Below are 18,285 nucleotides of genomic sequence, written 5' to 3'. Positions count from 1 at the left end.
AGATCTAATACTGCAATAGCAGCATGTTTGTTTTGATATGTGGTGTAGTTTTGAGTTCTTTCTGTATTCATGGCAACATCAAATGCCCACCAGTCCAGCACAGTGTGTGTTCAGCTCTTCTGGAAGTTATCAGCACATCTAAGTTAAATTTGTATGCACTGCATGCCATATGCTGCCTATCTGTTCAGTTGACACAGTGTTAATCTAGCAGTGGGAGCCCGACTCTTGGCCAGTAAATACACACTTCTTCACACGCTTCTTAGGCTGCTGAAGAATCATAAAATGGAGGAAAAAAATGGGGATTTAGCCTTACATAAAGTCTAGTCTAGCCTTGGATTGCTTGACGGTAAGTGAAGCTGGACTTTTTAGAGACTTTGAAAAAAAAATAATTAAGAAAAAATTCTGAAATTGCAAAAGTACAGTACTGTAGGTCTGACTGACATAAATACTGATGAACTGTTAAAATTGGATAGTGAGACTGGGATGCTTTAAGCTCTAAGTCAGAAAAAAATTACAACGATTAATTGTTTTATGTTGTTTGTTTATGTTGAATGTCGTATTCATATTTGCAAGTCATGTATTGCTATTTCAGCTTTGCTTGTGATGTTGAAATTTTCTAAATGGCATCAGTTGCATGCAAAGTCATATTGCAGTGTTTCAGATTTCTTCTACACCTTCTTCATTGTCTTCTTTATTTTCTTTATCCTTGTCTTTGTCATTTTTTCATCTTCTTTGTTGTCTTTTTTATTGTTTTTTTCTTATTGATGATAAAAATCATAACATTGTTGTTTTACTGAAGCATGCAGGCAAAGAATATTAATATTTGGATGAATAATTAAAATGATTCAAAATATGTATATCTCAGTAAAGAGAAATAATAATGGCAAATTGCATAGCAATTGAACAACATTTATGTCGATGAGTTGATGAGTCAATGTACAAGGCATCCGGAACGTATTTATAGCTCTTCACTTTTTCTAAATTTTTTTTATTTTTATTTTGGCACAGCCGTATTCCAAAGCAAAAGTGTTCAGCCATTTTCAGATCTCTCCAGAGATGTTCAATAGAATTTAGGTCTGGGCTCTTGCTGGCCCACTCAATTACACTCACCAAGTTGTTGTGAAACCTTTCCATTGATATTTTGGTGGTGTGCTTGGGGTCATTGTCTTGCTGGAAGATAAACTCCTGAGGTCAAGAGCACTCTGGAGCAGATTTTCCGTAAAGCATGGTTGTGGCAGCCTCATGCTGTGGAGATGTGCTGCATTCATCTTTTCCTCTATCTTGACTAGTCTTCCAATTCCTGCTGCTAAAAAAACATCTCCACAGCATGTTGCTGCCACAACCATGCTTTACTGTAGGGATGTTATTAGACTGCTGATGAGTGGTGCCTGGTTTTCTCCAAACGTAATGCCTGGCATTCACTCTAGAGTTTAATTTTAGTCTCATCAGACCAGAGCCTTTTGTTTTTTCGTGGTCTACGAGTTCTTTAGATGCCTTTTGGCAAGTTCCAGTCGGGGAGTGGCTTCCGTCTGACCACTCTACCATACAGCCATGATTAATGGATTGCTGCACAGATGGTTGTCCTTCTGTAAGGTTCTCCTCTCACCACAGAAGAACGCTGCATCTCAGACAGAATGACCAACTTATTGATCACCTCTCTGACTAAGGCCCTTCTCTCCTGATCACTCTGCTTAGATGGCCGGCCAGCTCTAGGAAGAGTCCTGGTGGTTCCAAAATCTTCCACTCATGGATGATGGAGGCCACTGCAACTGTAACCTTCCTCAGCCTTGTGCCTCGAAATAATCCTGTCTCGGAGGTCTACAGACAATTCCTTTGACTCCATGCTTGGTTTGTGCTTTGACATGCACTGTTAACCCTGGGACCTTAGACAGGTGTATGTCTTTTTAAATCATGTCCAGTCAATTTAATTTACCACAGGTGAACTCCAAATAAGCTGCTGAAAGATGTCAAGGATGGTCAGTGGAAACAGAATGTACCTGAGCTCAATTTAGAGATTTACGGCAAAGGCTGTTAATACTTTTTTACATGTAATTTTTCATTTTGAATAAATTTGCAACAATTTCAAAAAAATCTTTTTTTCACATTGTCATAATGGGGTATTGTGTGTAGAATTTTGAAGAAATAAATACATTTATTCCATTTTGCAATAAGGCTGTAACATAAAATGTGAAAAAAAGTGAAGAGCTATGAATACTTTCCGGATGAACTGCAGCAGTTGACACCTCTTTACTTTATATAAATCACTGAGTAGAAAAATGTAAGCTGAAACAGTATTTTAGTAAATCATATGAGGAGTGAAAGCAGAGTACTGGGTATCTGTGTGTACTGTGACAGCTGAGATGATAGTCTCTATGAACACAGGCCACTAACACATTGAAAAGAAACAAGCTTTCAGCATATACAGTAGTTGTTGCCTTAGCCCACTGTATCAGTGCATTTTGTACAGTCTTTTAGACATACCATATTACAGACATTCTCAGAATAAGAAAACATTGAGTGGTCGGAGTAAAGGACAACATTCTGCAGAGCAACAGATATGATGGTGTGAAGGGAAGCTAGGCACGTTCCTTCATGCAGTCTGTCATATCAGCTGACCTTTGCAGATGATGAAAACACTGGTCTGTGGCCCTGAGGGATCTCTCAGTGCTATGACCACATTATTAGCTGGATTGACCTCTATAGCTCTTCACAACCCTTGATCCCGACCCACTGGCCTCAGGCCTGTGTGACCAATACAAACTCTGCAATGAATGCTATGTTCTTCATTTTTACTGAGCAACACATTTAAAGGTTTGCTTACCTTTTCTTTACCTTGGTCATTTTAGAAATAATCTACTCACCTTTTTTTTTTTTGTAAAATCTGTGTAAATTGTAAGGCAATAAAAAAAAAATTAAGCAGATGTGCACTACAAAGTAGTACTGTAAATGTACCATAGGCTCATTAGAAATATGTGACTCAGCCTACTTTTTTTGTGAAACTGTATGTTTTACTCATTTTCAAAATGGGAAAAAGGGGAAAATGAATGCTACCCTACAGGGCATTTTCACACCAAATAATTTTGTTCCCACTAATGATTATCACAGAGACATTTGTTGAAGAATAAAGAGTTATTTTCTTTTGTACAACACCAAATAAATACCAAAAGATAATTTAATGATATCCATAATTTGTAACTGATTACATTTGCCTCACCACTCCATCTCCAATTGGACAACGTTTCTGGTGCGGTCAGTTTGCTCAGTAGCTTACTTTGTATGGTGTTGTTCTTGTGATGCAGAGTGCTCAGAGTTGAGCACAGGTCAACAAGAGAGATATAAGCAATGTGAAATTGGGGTACAACTACTGTACATGGTTACAATGTACGTTTCTCTTACATATTCTTTTTAAAACACTCATGGTTGGATTTAAAACAGTGGTTCACTTGGAGATCTGTACATCAAAACTTTGACTAAAGTCTTGTGGACGCATAAAGGATGTGTTTCTGAAACAACAAACTCTTCCCTATAAGTAACGTATTTTATTTGAAAACATTTACGCTGTGCCCTCTAGTGGATTAAAATGTTTAACAAAATGTACCCAGCACAACATATCTCACATTGAGCAAAAATTTAGGCTTAGGCACGTAATTTCAATGATATGATTATTCACATATATTTAAATTAATGCAAATATATGTCATTTTATTAAAGCAATAAGCATTGTGAAGCCATGGTTTCTAATGAAATTATAGCTGTTAAGAGATGCTACTATAGCCTCCTTAGTTTTCATAAAATTTACTGTAAACCACAGTTTCACGTGGTTTATTGTGATTATATAATGATTATTCTATACACAAAGTAAGGTTTCACTAAATAACACCGAGCAAAATAATAATTTCCTGTAGCTCAGATAGCAGAATAGTTGCCAAGCAATAGTCATATAGGCAATTAGCTATATGTTTGTTGAGAACAATTTGTTCATGCAATATTGGCATTAACCTTATGAGATTCCAGCTTGCCAACCTCATAGAACTTAAAAATTACAACATGTTTACTTGTCTTCTGAGTTACCTGCACCACATGCAGCATTACAGCAGTTTCACACTGAATTTGCAAGGTTATAATGTTTCTTATAATACGTTGTCTGTGAATAACTTAAATGGGTAATTTTATTCTATTTTAAATAAATAATGTTGCTACAACACTTACTAAAGTTCAACATTATAAAATAACAGATTTTTCTTCAGCATCATTTAGCAAAATGGTTGCCAAGCAACACTATTTGGTGCAATAAAATATAATGAGGTACTGTAACAGGTTTGTGTTTATAAAGTATTTGGAGTGAGATATGCCAGCAAAAAAACTGCTGGGTTCCTCACAATTGATTTGTGTTGTGACAACATAAAGAAGTTTACCTAAATTAAGTTAACCTAATAATTTTTACAAATTAAAGTGAATTAAACTTTAAAAAAGAAGTTGTCCCCCCCAAAAAACTTAAAATTGTGCTGTTTCAACATAGTTTAAATAAGTAGATTGAACATGCCGCAAGTCATTTTGGGGTGTATGAAAGGCTCTGTTGTTTTGTGAATGAGTAACAGCTGAAGGGCATTTTTGTTATACCTGCAACCCCTTTATTTATTTATTTTTTAAAAAAAATTTAGAGATACTATAGAATAAACTTTTTAGGCTTCATTGAAAAATAAACAAAGGAATGCTTTCCCTACAGAAAAAAAAAAAAAACACATGTGCATGTTCTATCACATTTAAATCACATGACACATGTGATGCACTATTAAAAATCCGTTTTAGAACATTAGCATGCATTCCATATCATGTACAATAATTGTAATAATTAAATTCTACAGGCCATGTAAATACAGCAACATTCATGGATGCGCATGAGGTTTAAATCAATGGTTACCCAAAGACTACAGTAAATATTATTTTTGACTGATGGTGATTTATATTGTCAAGCATATAATTTGTGGTGGTTTCATTTAAAGCAACAAAAGTTAAAAAGATGTTTGACAATAAACGAGCAGGATGTCCGTTTTTATCTATCCATCCTGACAGTTGAAAATGTACTAGGAGAAACAAAATTTGTCAGTTAAAAAAAGAAGGGAACATCCTAAGTGAATGACAAAGTAATTGCCCAAAACTGCCATATGACATGAGATTCTTGATTTAGTTTTATTGTTCCTCTCTTTTGTTATTGAACAGCCTGTTTAGTCAGTGATAAATAACATCAACATTGTCAGCATCGTTTCTAGTCATAGGTAATAAGCAGCAATAAAAAAGGTAAATTCAGCTAAAATTTTAAGTGTAAATGTACAGTACAGTAATTTCTCCAGTTCAACACAGAGTGGTGATCAAACCAATGCTGTATGGAAAACAGGCACTCCAACACTACAGTAGTCGAGCCTGTTTCTGCCATTACAATCTGTCAAGCAACGAAAATATACTTTGCCAATTAGAGAGGAAAGCTCACGTCATCCAATGTTTAAGTAAATAATAGTACTTATCAATAATATTCCTGCTTTGGGTTCCAAAATGTCTAGAAACATGTCTTTGAATACATCATATGTAAAAGAGCTGGTTGAGCGTTGTGGAAATTATCTTATGACATGAGAAATAGGCTTATGACAAAATGTGCGTGTTTGTGTGCGATGTAATTCAAAATGCTTAATCATACTTTATGGGGTCTTTTGACATTCATAATTTGCCACAAGTTTCTTGTGGAGTTAAGTTTAAGGATAGGGCCATATAATATGTGTCTTTTACAGTATACAATACATTATGCCTATATGGTGAGTTCTCGTAAACCGCCAATACCAGTGTGTGTATGCATCAGAGTGTATGCATGTACAGTAATTTTGTGTTTGTGTTTGTATGTATGTGTGTATATGTATATTTGTACATGTATATGCGTGTGTATGTGTATTTATTCTTTTATTCACAGAAGTCTCCTTTTAAGAATTGCATGTTCATTCATTCGTTAATTTTCCTTTGGCTTAGTCCCTTTATTCATCAGGGGTTGCCACAGCAGAATGAACTGTCAACTGATCAAGCATATGCTTTACACAGTGAATACGCTTCAAGCTGCAACCCAGTACTGAGAAACACCCATACACTACAGGCAATTAGGTTAAACCTATAGTCCCATGTGTTATAATTAGGTATAACCTATGGTCCCATGTGTTTGGACTGTGGGGAAACTGGAGCAAATGGAGGAAACCCACACTAACACAGGGAGAACATGCAGACTCCTCACAGAAATGCCAACTGACTCAGTCGGGACTCAAACCAGCGACCTTCTTGCTGTGAGGCCACAGTGCTAACCACTGAGCCACCGTGTCACTGTAGAATTGCTTTTTGTGATGTTTAATTTTTCATTTGGGTAACTGTAGAATTTAAACAGGATGTAACAGATTCCCCTTGCCATTGTAAAGAGTGAGTCACTCTGCTTGCTTTGTCTTTGCAGTTTAATTATTTGTCTTATCATAAATCTTAATGTAAACATTGCTCCTCTTGACTGCAGGGCTCAGCGCCACTGTCCCTGGGGGCAAGAAACAGATGGTAGATCTGGTTAACCTTTTCTAATAGTAACTGGGAATGGAAGGGGAAAAAGATGTGTTGAATGAGGGGGGGAAGCCCTTGCAGATACAAGTCAGCATTTCATATTGCCACACTTTTGATCTGGAGATGGTGCAGAAATGCAGCAAATTCAAAGGGAATTATTAATACGCTATCATGGCAAGGTCTTTAAAATAGTATTGCTAAAGCTTTGATGTAGATGGGATGTTATAGGAAGTTTCGTGGTCAGGACATGCAGAAGCACACTTAAATAGAAAACAGGTGTTTTACTGTTTTCACTGTTGTATTTGATAAGAGGAGCGGAGCTACTTGGCTGGATTGCTGCACTTTATATAGACTTTATCCTGGAAATTTTTGTTAGAATTAGATGCTGCCATTTACTGAAGGTATACAGTAGTTGTCATCAAACAGACAGTGCCATGACCTTATGTTGCTGACCTCAGATACAATTTGTTCATAGTTTAAAGATGATATGCATCTGCGTTCAAAAGCTGCAGATGAAAGAGTGAAATTTGGATGCTTTTAGATGACGTAAAAATTGCTTATATGTTTGCTTTAACCCTTGTGTTCTGTTGAGGATGTTTTCAAAATTATTATTTTTTTAATTGCAAACCTTGACATAATATAATCATGCATTCTTGATTATTGCTGGTTTTCCCTGTTGGGAAGACATACAATTTGTAATTCTTACTGTTGATCATTAGTTGCTGGGCAAAAAAAAGCTTAGCTTTTAGCTTGAAGGGCCATGAAACCCCCTCTTTTCACACCTCTAAGTCAGGAAAGTGGGCGTGTCCAGCTCTGTTTAGGGGGTAGTGTCGGAGGAGCAAAAGAGGGAGGGTCTCTAGAAAATGTGCATAAAAATGGGAATGTCAATTTGGGCATGCGCTGATTTTCACAGAGTCAAAACACACACACACACACACACACACACACACACACACACACACACACACACACACACACACACACACACACACACTTACACAGGGGAGAAAGACAGTGATTGTGTTTACATGGACATCAGTAATCAAATTATTTGACAAATTATTAAATGGTGGACTTTAACTGCAGTTTGGCTCTTTCATTTAGGGAATTTATTCATGCCCCTCATGACAAACGAGATATTTGATTCGAGGAGCTGCTTTAAGCGTGTATTTTTCATGCAATGTTTGTTACCACATGGCGAATGAGAAGAAAAATACCTCAGCATTTCCCGGAAACTTACATGCACTCGGCAGGTAGCATCAGAAAGCTGTGTTATTTCTGTCACAAAATGTGGCGAAAATCCTACACAATGGTAAGTTTGATTGTGGTGCTAACATGTTTACACTCGGTCTAATGGTTAGTTCGATACAAACTAACTTTGCCATCTGAATAAACAAACAAAGGCCACTGGTCGCTCACTTACCAATTCTGTAGAGACAGGACAATCAACACCAACTAGAGCTGCGTCTTTATTAAGAGGAGACGAGAAGCAAATCCTGATCTCACCATTTCCAGATGAGAAAAGCTCTCGGGTAAACAATGTTCCTTATACACGTATTGTTGCTGCGCATCGCGTGCACTGCAATCCACACGTGAGTCCAGCTGCGCTCTCATAGAGAGAAAATGAAAACAAAACCCTCTCTGCAGCAAATTATAAATGCAACATTGCACGCTTTTTTTTGCAAAACAACGTGGCGTCTCTCTGCCATCTGAACACTGTAATATTAATGAATAATAAGTTGCACAATATAGCGCGTTAATTGATTTGAACCAAGCCTTACTCATGCATTAATGCAGCACACTCAGAGACGTAATAAGGCACTCCCTGGTACAGAGGTCCAGTCTACACGCTGGAATACACACTAAGATCTCATGGCCGTGGCGCTGCTTCAAAAATTAATTTCAAACCGGATGTACGAATTTGCTCGAAATAACGCAAAAACAACCTATTTTTACTTTTTAGTGAAATATGTGTCCTAATAGTGTTTTTAGCAGCATGGGACATATATATGACTTTCAACAGCTTAAATATGTTTTTTGGTGTTTCGTGACCCTTTAACATTATATGGTTATATGGAGTATAGTGTGTGCATGTGTGTGCCATTGAGAGTGTGAAAGAGACCTTTGCACAGTTACCTTGATATGTTTAAAAAAAAAAAAAAAAAAAAAGGTAATCCGCTCCTCTCTCAGAACATAGTAAAATTAGTAAGTGTTTATATATAAACAAACACTATAATTTGCTCCATAGACATTACTATAGTCTGCTCCATAGAACTCCATATAGCCAGAAACCTTTTGGCACAGGCCAAAATCTAAAGAGTTAAAGGTGCCAACTAATGATCGACAGTAAAAATTGGAAGCTTTACCTTCCCTTTCAAAAGGGAAAAGAACTATCAATTAAGAATGCATGATTATATGGTGTCATGGTTTTGCAATCAAAAATGTGGTTATAATGGAAGTCAAAGCAAAAACAGCCACTAGTCAATTTGAACGATACACAAAGGTTAATTGTTAATACTTTTAAGCCAAGATATGTATAGCTGAACAAATGTAGAACAAAGAATTTTAATTTATAAAAAAAAACATTGTGGTTCCTTGGAATGAACAAATTAATAAATAATTTTTATACATGATACTTAAGAATAAATAATAACCAGCACAACTGTTTAATAATATTAAATGTTGAAATTTGAATGGAAGATTTTGTAGGAGGTATAGCTTTAGCTGTAGCTTTACCATCACAAGAATACATTACATTCTGTAATGTGTTAAATTAAAAAGCATTTCTTATTTTTCTTTTTCTTCTTAATCTTATTTGTATTCATATTTGTATTCAAATGTATATTTTTATTCATATTCTTATTCGTATTCGTATTTGTATTCATATTCTTATTTATATTCTTATTTGTATTCGTATTCGTATTTCTTCTTCTTCTTCTTCTTTATTGTAATTCATTCATAGTGCTCAGTCACATGTACAGTTTTTATCTATGTTGATATGCTTGGTTGTGTACATTTTCTGGTTCACCATATATCCATTCATTTGTTTGTGATGGTTTGCTCTGTTTTTTATTGAACAGTTTTGTTTTGACCAGAGGTTATGTTTATACTGCATAAGCATTCAGTAAACATCATTTGAGCGCAACCCAAGTCAAATATTTGCCTGGCTAAGTTCTGGAATTTTGATACTGCAATTATCACTACCAAACTTTTACAATCTATATTGTTTAATATTTTTTTTAATGATCTTGTAATTCAAAATATCAAGTGTTTGTTGTAAGACTTTTACATTTTTAATGATTGTTTTTATTATATGGATCTTCCTCATCCTCATTTTCACATTGTTCACAGTCTGATACTCCTTAACTTCCCCATGCCTTTTTTTTAGCATTCCAATGTAACATGATGGAAATGTAATTCAATCATTCCTGACTTTCCTCAGGCACATCTCTCCTAGAAGCTTTGAGAGTGAATAGTAATGCATATATTCATGTTCGGCTGTGGGTGAGCCTGCCCAGTGTTGAATTCATGGGTAAACCAGAGTCGCACCATTTCACTGCTGTTCCCCGCTGTGCTCTGCAGCAGCTCCAGCTCTCCTTTTCATTCATTATTTTTGAGTAGCGTGAGGTTACGGTATCACAGGGTGCCGCAGCACTATACGGCAGAGCTTGAAGTCACAGTCACACATTGGAAGTTCAGAACTAGCTGCTGCTGAAGTAAAGCACCCCATTTTTGTAAGCAATGGGCCAGGAATGTATGCATATAGAGTGCAGACATGCCAACCTGCAAAAACCTGTTTCAGGGAGATGTTGTGATTTCCTAATTGGAAGTAATTAGAAAGAATTTCACATAAACACATGAATTCTGTTTAAATAGTACACTATTACTTACGTTTGTTGGATGTAACTGACAAGTCTGCTTCCATGTCTTTTTGGTAGATAGATAGATAGATAGATAGATAGATAGATAGATAGATAGATAGATAGATAGATAGATAGATAGATAGATAGATAGATAGATAGATAGATAGATAGATAGATAGATAGATAGATAGATAGTTGGATGGATGGATGGATGGTTGGAAGGAAGGAAGGAAGGAAGGAAGGAAGGAAGGAAGGAAGGAAGGAAGGAAGGAAGGAAGGAAGGAAGGAAGGAAGGAAGGAAGGAAGGAAGGAAGGAAGGAAGGAAGGAAGGAAGGAAGGAAGGAAGGAAGGAAGGAAGGAAGGAAGGAAGGAAGGAAGGAAGGAAGGAAGGAAGGAAGGAAGGAAGGAAGGAAATTTTTAGTTTTCCTGACAGCCCTGATATAGACCTAAATAAAATGCTCACGTAATGACACTACTCACCTCAACATGTCTTTTACGGTCATTTAAGCCACCGTGGGCAATGCTGAATTAACTGAATTAAGGGGTCTTGTATCTTTGTTTTTTTGGGAGGCACTCTCCATCTGCTATGATGATCTATATAAAAATACATTTTTAAACATAGTTGTGTGGCAGTTATGTGTGTGAATACATTCAGTCCCTGATGGTAATTGTTACTGAAACACTTTGATTGATATTCTCCCTTTGTACACATTATCAGAGGTGAAAAAAAGCCCCACTCATTAGTGGCAATCTCTCCCTCATTAGCATAAACAGCCCTAAGTAAGAAAGCTGCCATTTACCATGAGTGTTTTCACCTGTTGAAGATAATGTCAGCGACTTATGTTGCGTTCAAACCGGACAAGAAATCGTCAAGTGCGAGTGATTTACATGTTAAGTCAATGCAAAGGCACGAATAGACATTCTGCGGCATGATATGGGCGAATGACGCGATGCGTGCGAATGAAGTGGCGCGAGCCATTCATTAAGCACATAAACACAGCTATTCTCTCAATAAAATCTAGGTTAGCCATTTAGTAACGAAGCTACAGTCACCTGGCACACTGAAACCCTGCCCATGATGCGATTCAACGTCTATTGTGAAGTGAATTTGACACGCGAATGAAGCTAGTAAACTCAAATTGTTCACGCATCTATTTACGCTCGAATAGCACAATTTATCTGTGCATATGGCGTCTGGTGCTAGGTTATAATAGTGTTGGATTTTTAATAAGTTTTAGTTTCTATTTCGTTTTGACTTTTTTCAATTTCAGTTAGTTTTAATTAGCTTTAGAGGCCGATTTACTAGTTTTTATTAGTTTCTATATTTTGAAATGACTTGGTTTTAGTTTAGTTTTTAATAGTTTCAGTATTAGTTTTATTTATTTATTTTTTTTCTAAATGAGGATTTTTTTTTTTAGGTGCAACATTCAAAATCAACAGGATAAATATTGTATAATAAAAACTCATTTTTCTGAAACATTTATTTAGGGGAAACATGAGCACTATCATCTACCACAACCATCTACCCATCCTTAAATTCAAATACAAATACAACAGCTCACAAGATAGCAGCCCTAAGTACAATATGAGTGCAAGGCTACTCTGAGGTTAGGCACACAGTAGTGATGGGAAGTGCAGATATTTAACGTTGATGTTCGGACTCAACCTTTTGTAGTCAGCAATAGTAATTTCAGTCAGTTAAAACATCACCATGATCTTAAAAATGTCTTGCAGTAAAGTTTTGCAACCCAACTGAAGCATGATTCACTTATTTTAATTCCATTACGATTTACTGTTATGAAACAAACTTGCGTTTTTCACCAGATCTGATCATTTAAGCCCTCGTTTTGCTCGCGCTGTAGTTGTTCAAGTTTAGTTCAGTCAAACAACAGGCTGTACTGTTTGCGTTTGGTTCACTAAATCACGCATGCACAGTATTATAGGTTCACCGCTTCTCAGTGTAACGTCACTGTTCTAATAACTGAAAAAGAGTATATATTGAATTACTTTGAGTCGGGGGGGGGGGGGGGTATAAGTGGTGGAGGATAAGTGCTTACTGGAGACGCGAATTGTTTCAAATTATTCAGTTTGATTTGGTGAATTAGTTCAACCGGTTCACTTAGAAGATCCGGTTAAAAAGATTAATTTGTGATTGCGATATAGAAACAAAACCCAATATTGGGCACAATTGTGTTAAAGTAATAGTTTTAAGTCTCTATATTTAATGCTGTCACCATACTGCTGTCATGTCCACTCGTTGTTTTTGTCGCCGGAGCTACAGCGAGGATGACTGGAGGAGAAGCGGCTCTATTTGGCCAATGGCAGCAGGAGACTCTGAGGTGCAAAGGGTCACACAAACACCTGCAGCGCGGATTATATTTACTTCTAAAAGGCTAAAAGTAAGATTATGCATTAAATACATTCACAAATATGAAAACAAAAGAGGTTTTTGCTATAATTTTAGTTAGTTTCAAGTTAGTTTTGTTTGTACACAATACAGTTTCAGTTAGTTCTAGTTTTTTTTAAACTCTCTTTTTATTTTTATTTTAGATAACGACAATTTCTTATTTTTTATTTTTCGTTTTTTTGTTCGTTTTCGTTAACTATAATAACCTTGGACTGGTGTGAACACAGCGTTAGAGGATTATAAATGTGGAGTGTTAGATGCACAAATAAACACCAGTCTCTGTAGACTGCCTTTTTCTGAGCAACTTCTTTGTTTTTCACAATGATAACTTTTGTTTTGAATCTGCTGCTATGCTGATGCACAGGTTTGTTTTTCCGCCCTCTTCTGAAAAGAGCCCAATCTCATTTAACAGTCACCAAAACAACAATTTAAAGAGTTATGAAACATTAGTTGTGTAGTGAAACTTCACAGTAACACTTTTGGGACATTAAAGACTTATTTTATATCTTATATAAAGGGGTATACTAAGTTTCCCTTAAAGAGTGTGATACAGAAACAAAACTCAGAAAATTCATAAACAATGCTTATCAGTATCAATTACAAATAACAGTTTATATACAGGGTTCCGTCTACTTTTGGAATTTCTGGAATCTAGTGACATTTTAAAATGTCTTTTCTAGTCTGTTTTGTTTTAGTCTGTAATTTTTCTGCCTTTTAACATCATGTTGTTTCACGTGTATTGCTTTGTTTTTGGCTGGACTATTTGTTCAGTATATTTTTATTTATCTATCAATTTTCAACTAGTAAACTTATTTTTTTTATTTCTGTTGTTCAACTCAACAGCTGCCTGTTTTTCTGTTCATTAGATGTCATGGAAATTCAGCTTTTTAGTCAATGAACATCAAAGAATTTGACATCGGGTTTAAAAAATGTGCAGGCGTGTTGATTTTATCACCCTATAATGGTAATCCTACATAAAACATGTATCACAGCTAAGAATACCTTGAATTCTCTCTTGTGGAAAGACCTCAAACTGAATCCACTTATGTACTGTATCTGCTCAAATGCCATCTTGTGGTCTTTTGACATCATTACATGTGCTCATGGAGTAACTATTTTGTAAATGCTCAAAAGGCAATATTGTAAAAAGCAATATAATAGTATAATATTTAACACACACACACACACACACACACACACACACACACACACACACATATATATATATATATATATATATATATATATATATATATATATATATATATATATATATATATACAGGGCTTAACATTAATTTTTTTGATCACCAGCCACTGTGGCTAGTAGATTTCCAACATTACTAGCCACTTGCCATTTTCACTAGCCATACTTTTCTTGTTGGGAAAATATATTTATATGCATAAATTTGACTTTGACATGCTAAAATGACTTAATTTAGATGTTATGTCCACATGCCTTCTCATTTATTTCACTTCTTGTGTGTATCGTGTATTAGCTTGCTCAGTGTGCATGAGCAAATGGGCTATGTCGCAATGCAATCAGTTTTGATTTTATCAGGGCTCAAAATTAAGGATTTAACAAATTTATCTCTGACCACACCAATTAAGTATTTCTTTAGCCACCATTTCTTTTAATGTGTCAAAACAAGGAAAATAGCTTTATATGTGCACTTTTTAATTCAACAACTTTTAACTTTTTCAAACCTTAAAAAAACATTACATTTAAAAAAATAACTATTGTCATGTAAAATATGCACAGTAATCTGACCTGGCTAATAGTCCCAGATCACCAGTTAACTAGACATAAACGGGGAGTAATCTCCCATTAAAGCTATGTTATTGTAAAAATTATAATTAAACTACATTAACAAAAATAACTGTAAACAAAAGAAAGGAGGTGAAACATACCGTGTGTGATAATGAAAGAATGATCACAGGCCCACGGTTAATATAGGCTTTTTAATACACTGTTCAAAGAACAATTCAAATGAAAGCAGTGACAGCTGCTGCTTACAATAGAATATGTGTATTTTTTATTTTTTATTTTTGAGCTTTCGAAAGCAGCTCATTTATTTCGCATTATTAAGGAGAAACAATTTTGCTTATAGTCCTCCTTTACATTCAGACTGTTGCTAAGACCAGTCTGTTGACATTATTAATTAGTGCTGTCAAAATTAGTGCTTTAACGCATGTGATTAATTTTGAAATAATAATGCTTTAAAAAAAAATTAATGCAATAAACGCAGTTGCAGGTTTTTTTCCTGTTGTGGTCGACTTGTTGTGTTGTTGTGTTTAACCTGCAAAGAAATATGGATAAGACCAAGGAAGCACTTTTTGAAGGCAAGATTCAGTATGAAACAATTAATATCGCATTATTAAGTAGAAACAATTTTGCTTAGTCATTCTTTACATTATTGGGAGACAATGTGAACCTTTTACTTTGAATGATGTGAGCTGAGAGTGCAATGCAATCTCAAGGCAATTCGTAAAGTTTTGATTTAGTGACTACGGACAACGTTTAGGCAGGTTTGTTGCATTTTAATAATATGAAATGTTTCTTGAGTACTAAATCTGCCCATTAGAATGAAAATGGCTGCAGAAATGTTACCGGTGTTTTTATTGTCACATACAGAGATGTTTGCTGTGTGAATGGTAGAGGTTAAATATTTATGTTGTCTTTGGGACTGAATGGATCTGGAGAGATAAAAACTGGGTCAGCACTGACACCGCTGGGGTTATCGTTGAAATCTGGGTCACCTGACAATGAATGACTAAGCAAAGACTGCTTAATTGGCTGTCAAGGTGACCAATTTGCATGACTAACTAGAATAACCACTTGATTGTTCAGCACACCATTTTAAGTCTTGCAGGAAGTTTTGAGACTGACCTGGAAATTGTATGTTTGGTCTGTTCAATGATGTTATTAAATTGCCTTTTTTATGTGTGTGCTTTATTACAGAAAGAGCTCAGCCTGCCTAGACGAGGAAGTCTGTGAGTAAACCTATTTAATTGTTTTAATTGAATAGAGGCTTGTCCCGTTCTGTCCAATTCTGTTCCAGGGTGTCTGAAGAGTTTCAGATTTTAGCTCCAACAGACTTTCCTAAAATATTTCTGTTAGAAATGCACCAATCAAACATTCTTTGCTGATGTTTTTTTCTGCAGATACTGTTTTTGCCTACTCCCATTTTCTTTCTAAGAACTACAATTAGCAGTATATACAGACAAAAATATAAAATAAAAATTATTTTAAAATAAAAATTATTTGAGAATTATTTCAAATTAAATTGGAGGTAATTAATTAATTAATCAATTATTGAATATTTTAAAGGTCTACGTCATTTGAGTAACGTATGTTACCCCAAATGCCAACAACACTCACAAAGACCAAAGATGGTAAGCTTATACTTGTTTGACTTATAGTTTGATAAATATTTGTATGTATGTTTTTGTAATATTCTTTTATAGATACTTTTTTTCTGATATTTTTCTGGTAAATTGCTTGTTGACAACTTTTGACTGATAGCAGTCTAAAAAATGTTTTTACTCATGTAGTAAACCTCTTAAAAATGGCTTGTATGAATTTAAAAAAAAAAAAAAAAAATATATATATATATATATATATATATATATATATATATATATATATATATATATATATATATTTATTTATTTATTTATTTTTTTATTTATTTTTTTTTAATGTCTTAAATGTGCCATGCAATACAAAATCTGGATATACTTAGTCACAGCTGAAAAAAGAGAGTTTTTGGAATTTTTAAAAAAAAAAAAAAGTGTACATGAAAAAGGCCTCACCGTGAGCCTCAAACACCACTGTTTACTTATTCTCATGTGAATCACGTAAAATTCCTTTAAATAATGGGCTTATCAGAACAAAACACAGACTGTTGCGGTACACTATTCACAGATTGATGTGTTATTTTTAAATTTATTTGAGCTTTTATTAAACTATGTATGTACTGTAGGTCCCTTATTTTAAAACGAGAAATGGAGGGACACCATTAAAAATATTATAGGCTTAATCTGGCCTCACCACGTCTTTACAGTTATTTTTTTTTTTTTATATATATATTTTTTTTATTCTTGGCCAAGTGACAAAGACAGATGGTGATGGACTTATGATATGTTCAATGGTTTGCTGTTGTGTCAAATAAATATGTTGGAAAATAAACTGATGACATAAAACATTATCTCTGTTATACTAATTTACTTTTTAAGTTTTATTTGTTTATTTTTTATTTCTGTATATTTTTATTATCTATAATAATAATAATAATAATAATAATAGTAATAATAATAATAATAATAATAATAATAATTATTATTATTATTATTATTATTATTATTATTATTATTATTATTATTATTATTATTATTATTATTATTATTATTGCTATTGTATGATTTTCTGAGACAAAACATTTTAAAAATGCCAATGTAGCTAAATTTCTGAAAATGAGCTTTATGTAAATTACCTTCCCAATTACTTTCTATTTCGAGGTTCTTTGTGCAAGTTGATGACTAAACAATAGTTTCCCCCTCACAAAACATTAGCTTGTTAAAGCATAGCTTGCATCTACATATTATTTCTTGATTTCTTTGTTGTTCAGCATGCATACAAAGCATATGTATATAATCCTAGCCTTCTTGATGGCTAGACCTCAAACTCATCCTCTTGTTTTATGTTCCTGCTTTATAATATCATCAGCTACTGGTGAACAGTTGTTTTGTATAATAGATGTAATTATAAGATGTATTTTTCTCATGACTTAAACACTGAATTGTCCAATCAGAAGCCACAACCAGGAACATAAGAATCGTTTAGTCATGCCATGGCAAACCAGCATTTGAAACAGAAAATTGAAGGTTGATTGAATTGGTTAGTCTATTGATTCATAAATAATTGTTGGTGGGATCAGCTGTTGTTTTTAAAAACAAAGATATGCACAGAAACTGTTTATATATTGAACAGAAGAAAAAAAAAGAACATGGTTGAAATGATTTGAATTGGTGAGTAAAAGGTGAGCAATGACCATATTTACATTTTCAAAGGGTTTCATAATGTGATACTGCAAAACCTCTAAATTTTATTAAATTCTGTTTATACAACTTGCATTTGTCCTTTGCTTTGAGTAATGAAACCTTTTTATGTGTGCCTCATCATCTGTTATGATGCAAGGTAGAGGCTTGGTTAATAAAACTTGCATTACTTACAGGTCACATAAACAAATCTGTATGATAAACCGCAGCCACTGATTTTGAATTTCAAACAGTTTTCTTTAAATGTAGCAGTGTTGTTATTGTTGTATCAGTCAGCTTTTCTGGGATGATACATCTTTTGCTATTTCTCCTTAACTTTTATTTTGAAATTTTACAAGGAACATGATACATCTATGTAACATATGACAAGATAATG

General features: G+C 34.5%; 1 protein-coding gene across 20 annotated transcripts in view; it reads left to right on the top strand.

Moving 5' to 3' along the window:
- mast4 (microtubule associated serine/threonine kinase family member 4) overlaps nucleotides 1-18,285 on the top strand; it is a 175,922-nt gene that overhangs the window by 80,186 nt on the left and 77,451 nt on the right. For all 20 annotated transcript variants that reach the window (XR_015491844.1, XM_087254214.1, XM_087254213.1 and 17 more), the window contains one exon: nucleotides 15,811-15,842. Coding sequence is in view for 19 of the 20 variants with exons in the window: in XM_087254214.1 (XP_087110340.1) it covers nucleotides 15,811-15,842 (32 nt within the window). In the remaining variant the exon portion in view is untranslated. The remainder of the gene's footprint in view (nucleotides 1-15,810; nucleotides 15,843-18,285) is intronic.

Source organism: Danio rerio, chromosome 5 (genome assembly GCF_052040795.2).
Source record: "Danio rerio strain M-AB ecotype USA chromosome 5, GRCz13ab, whole genome shotgun sequence".
In the NCBI taxonomy this organism is placed as follows: Eukaryota; Metazoa; Chordata; class Actinopteri; order Cypriniformes; family Danionidae; genus Danio; species Danio rerio.
The sequence above is the reverse complement of the archived record's forward strand: the minus strand, read 5'-3'. Positions and strand labels throughout refer to the sequence as shown.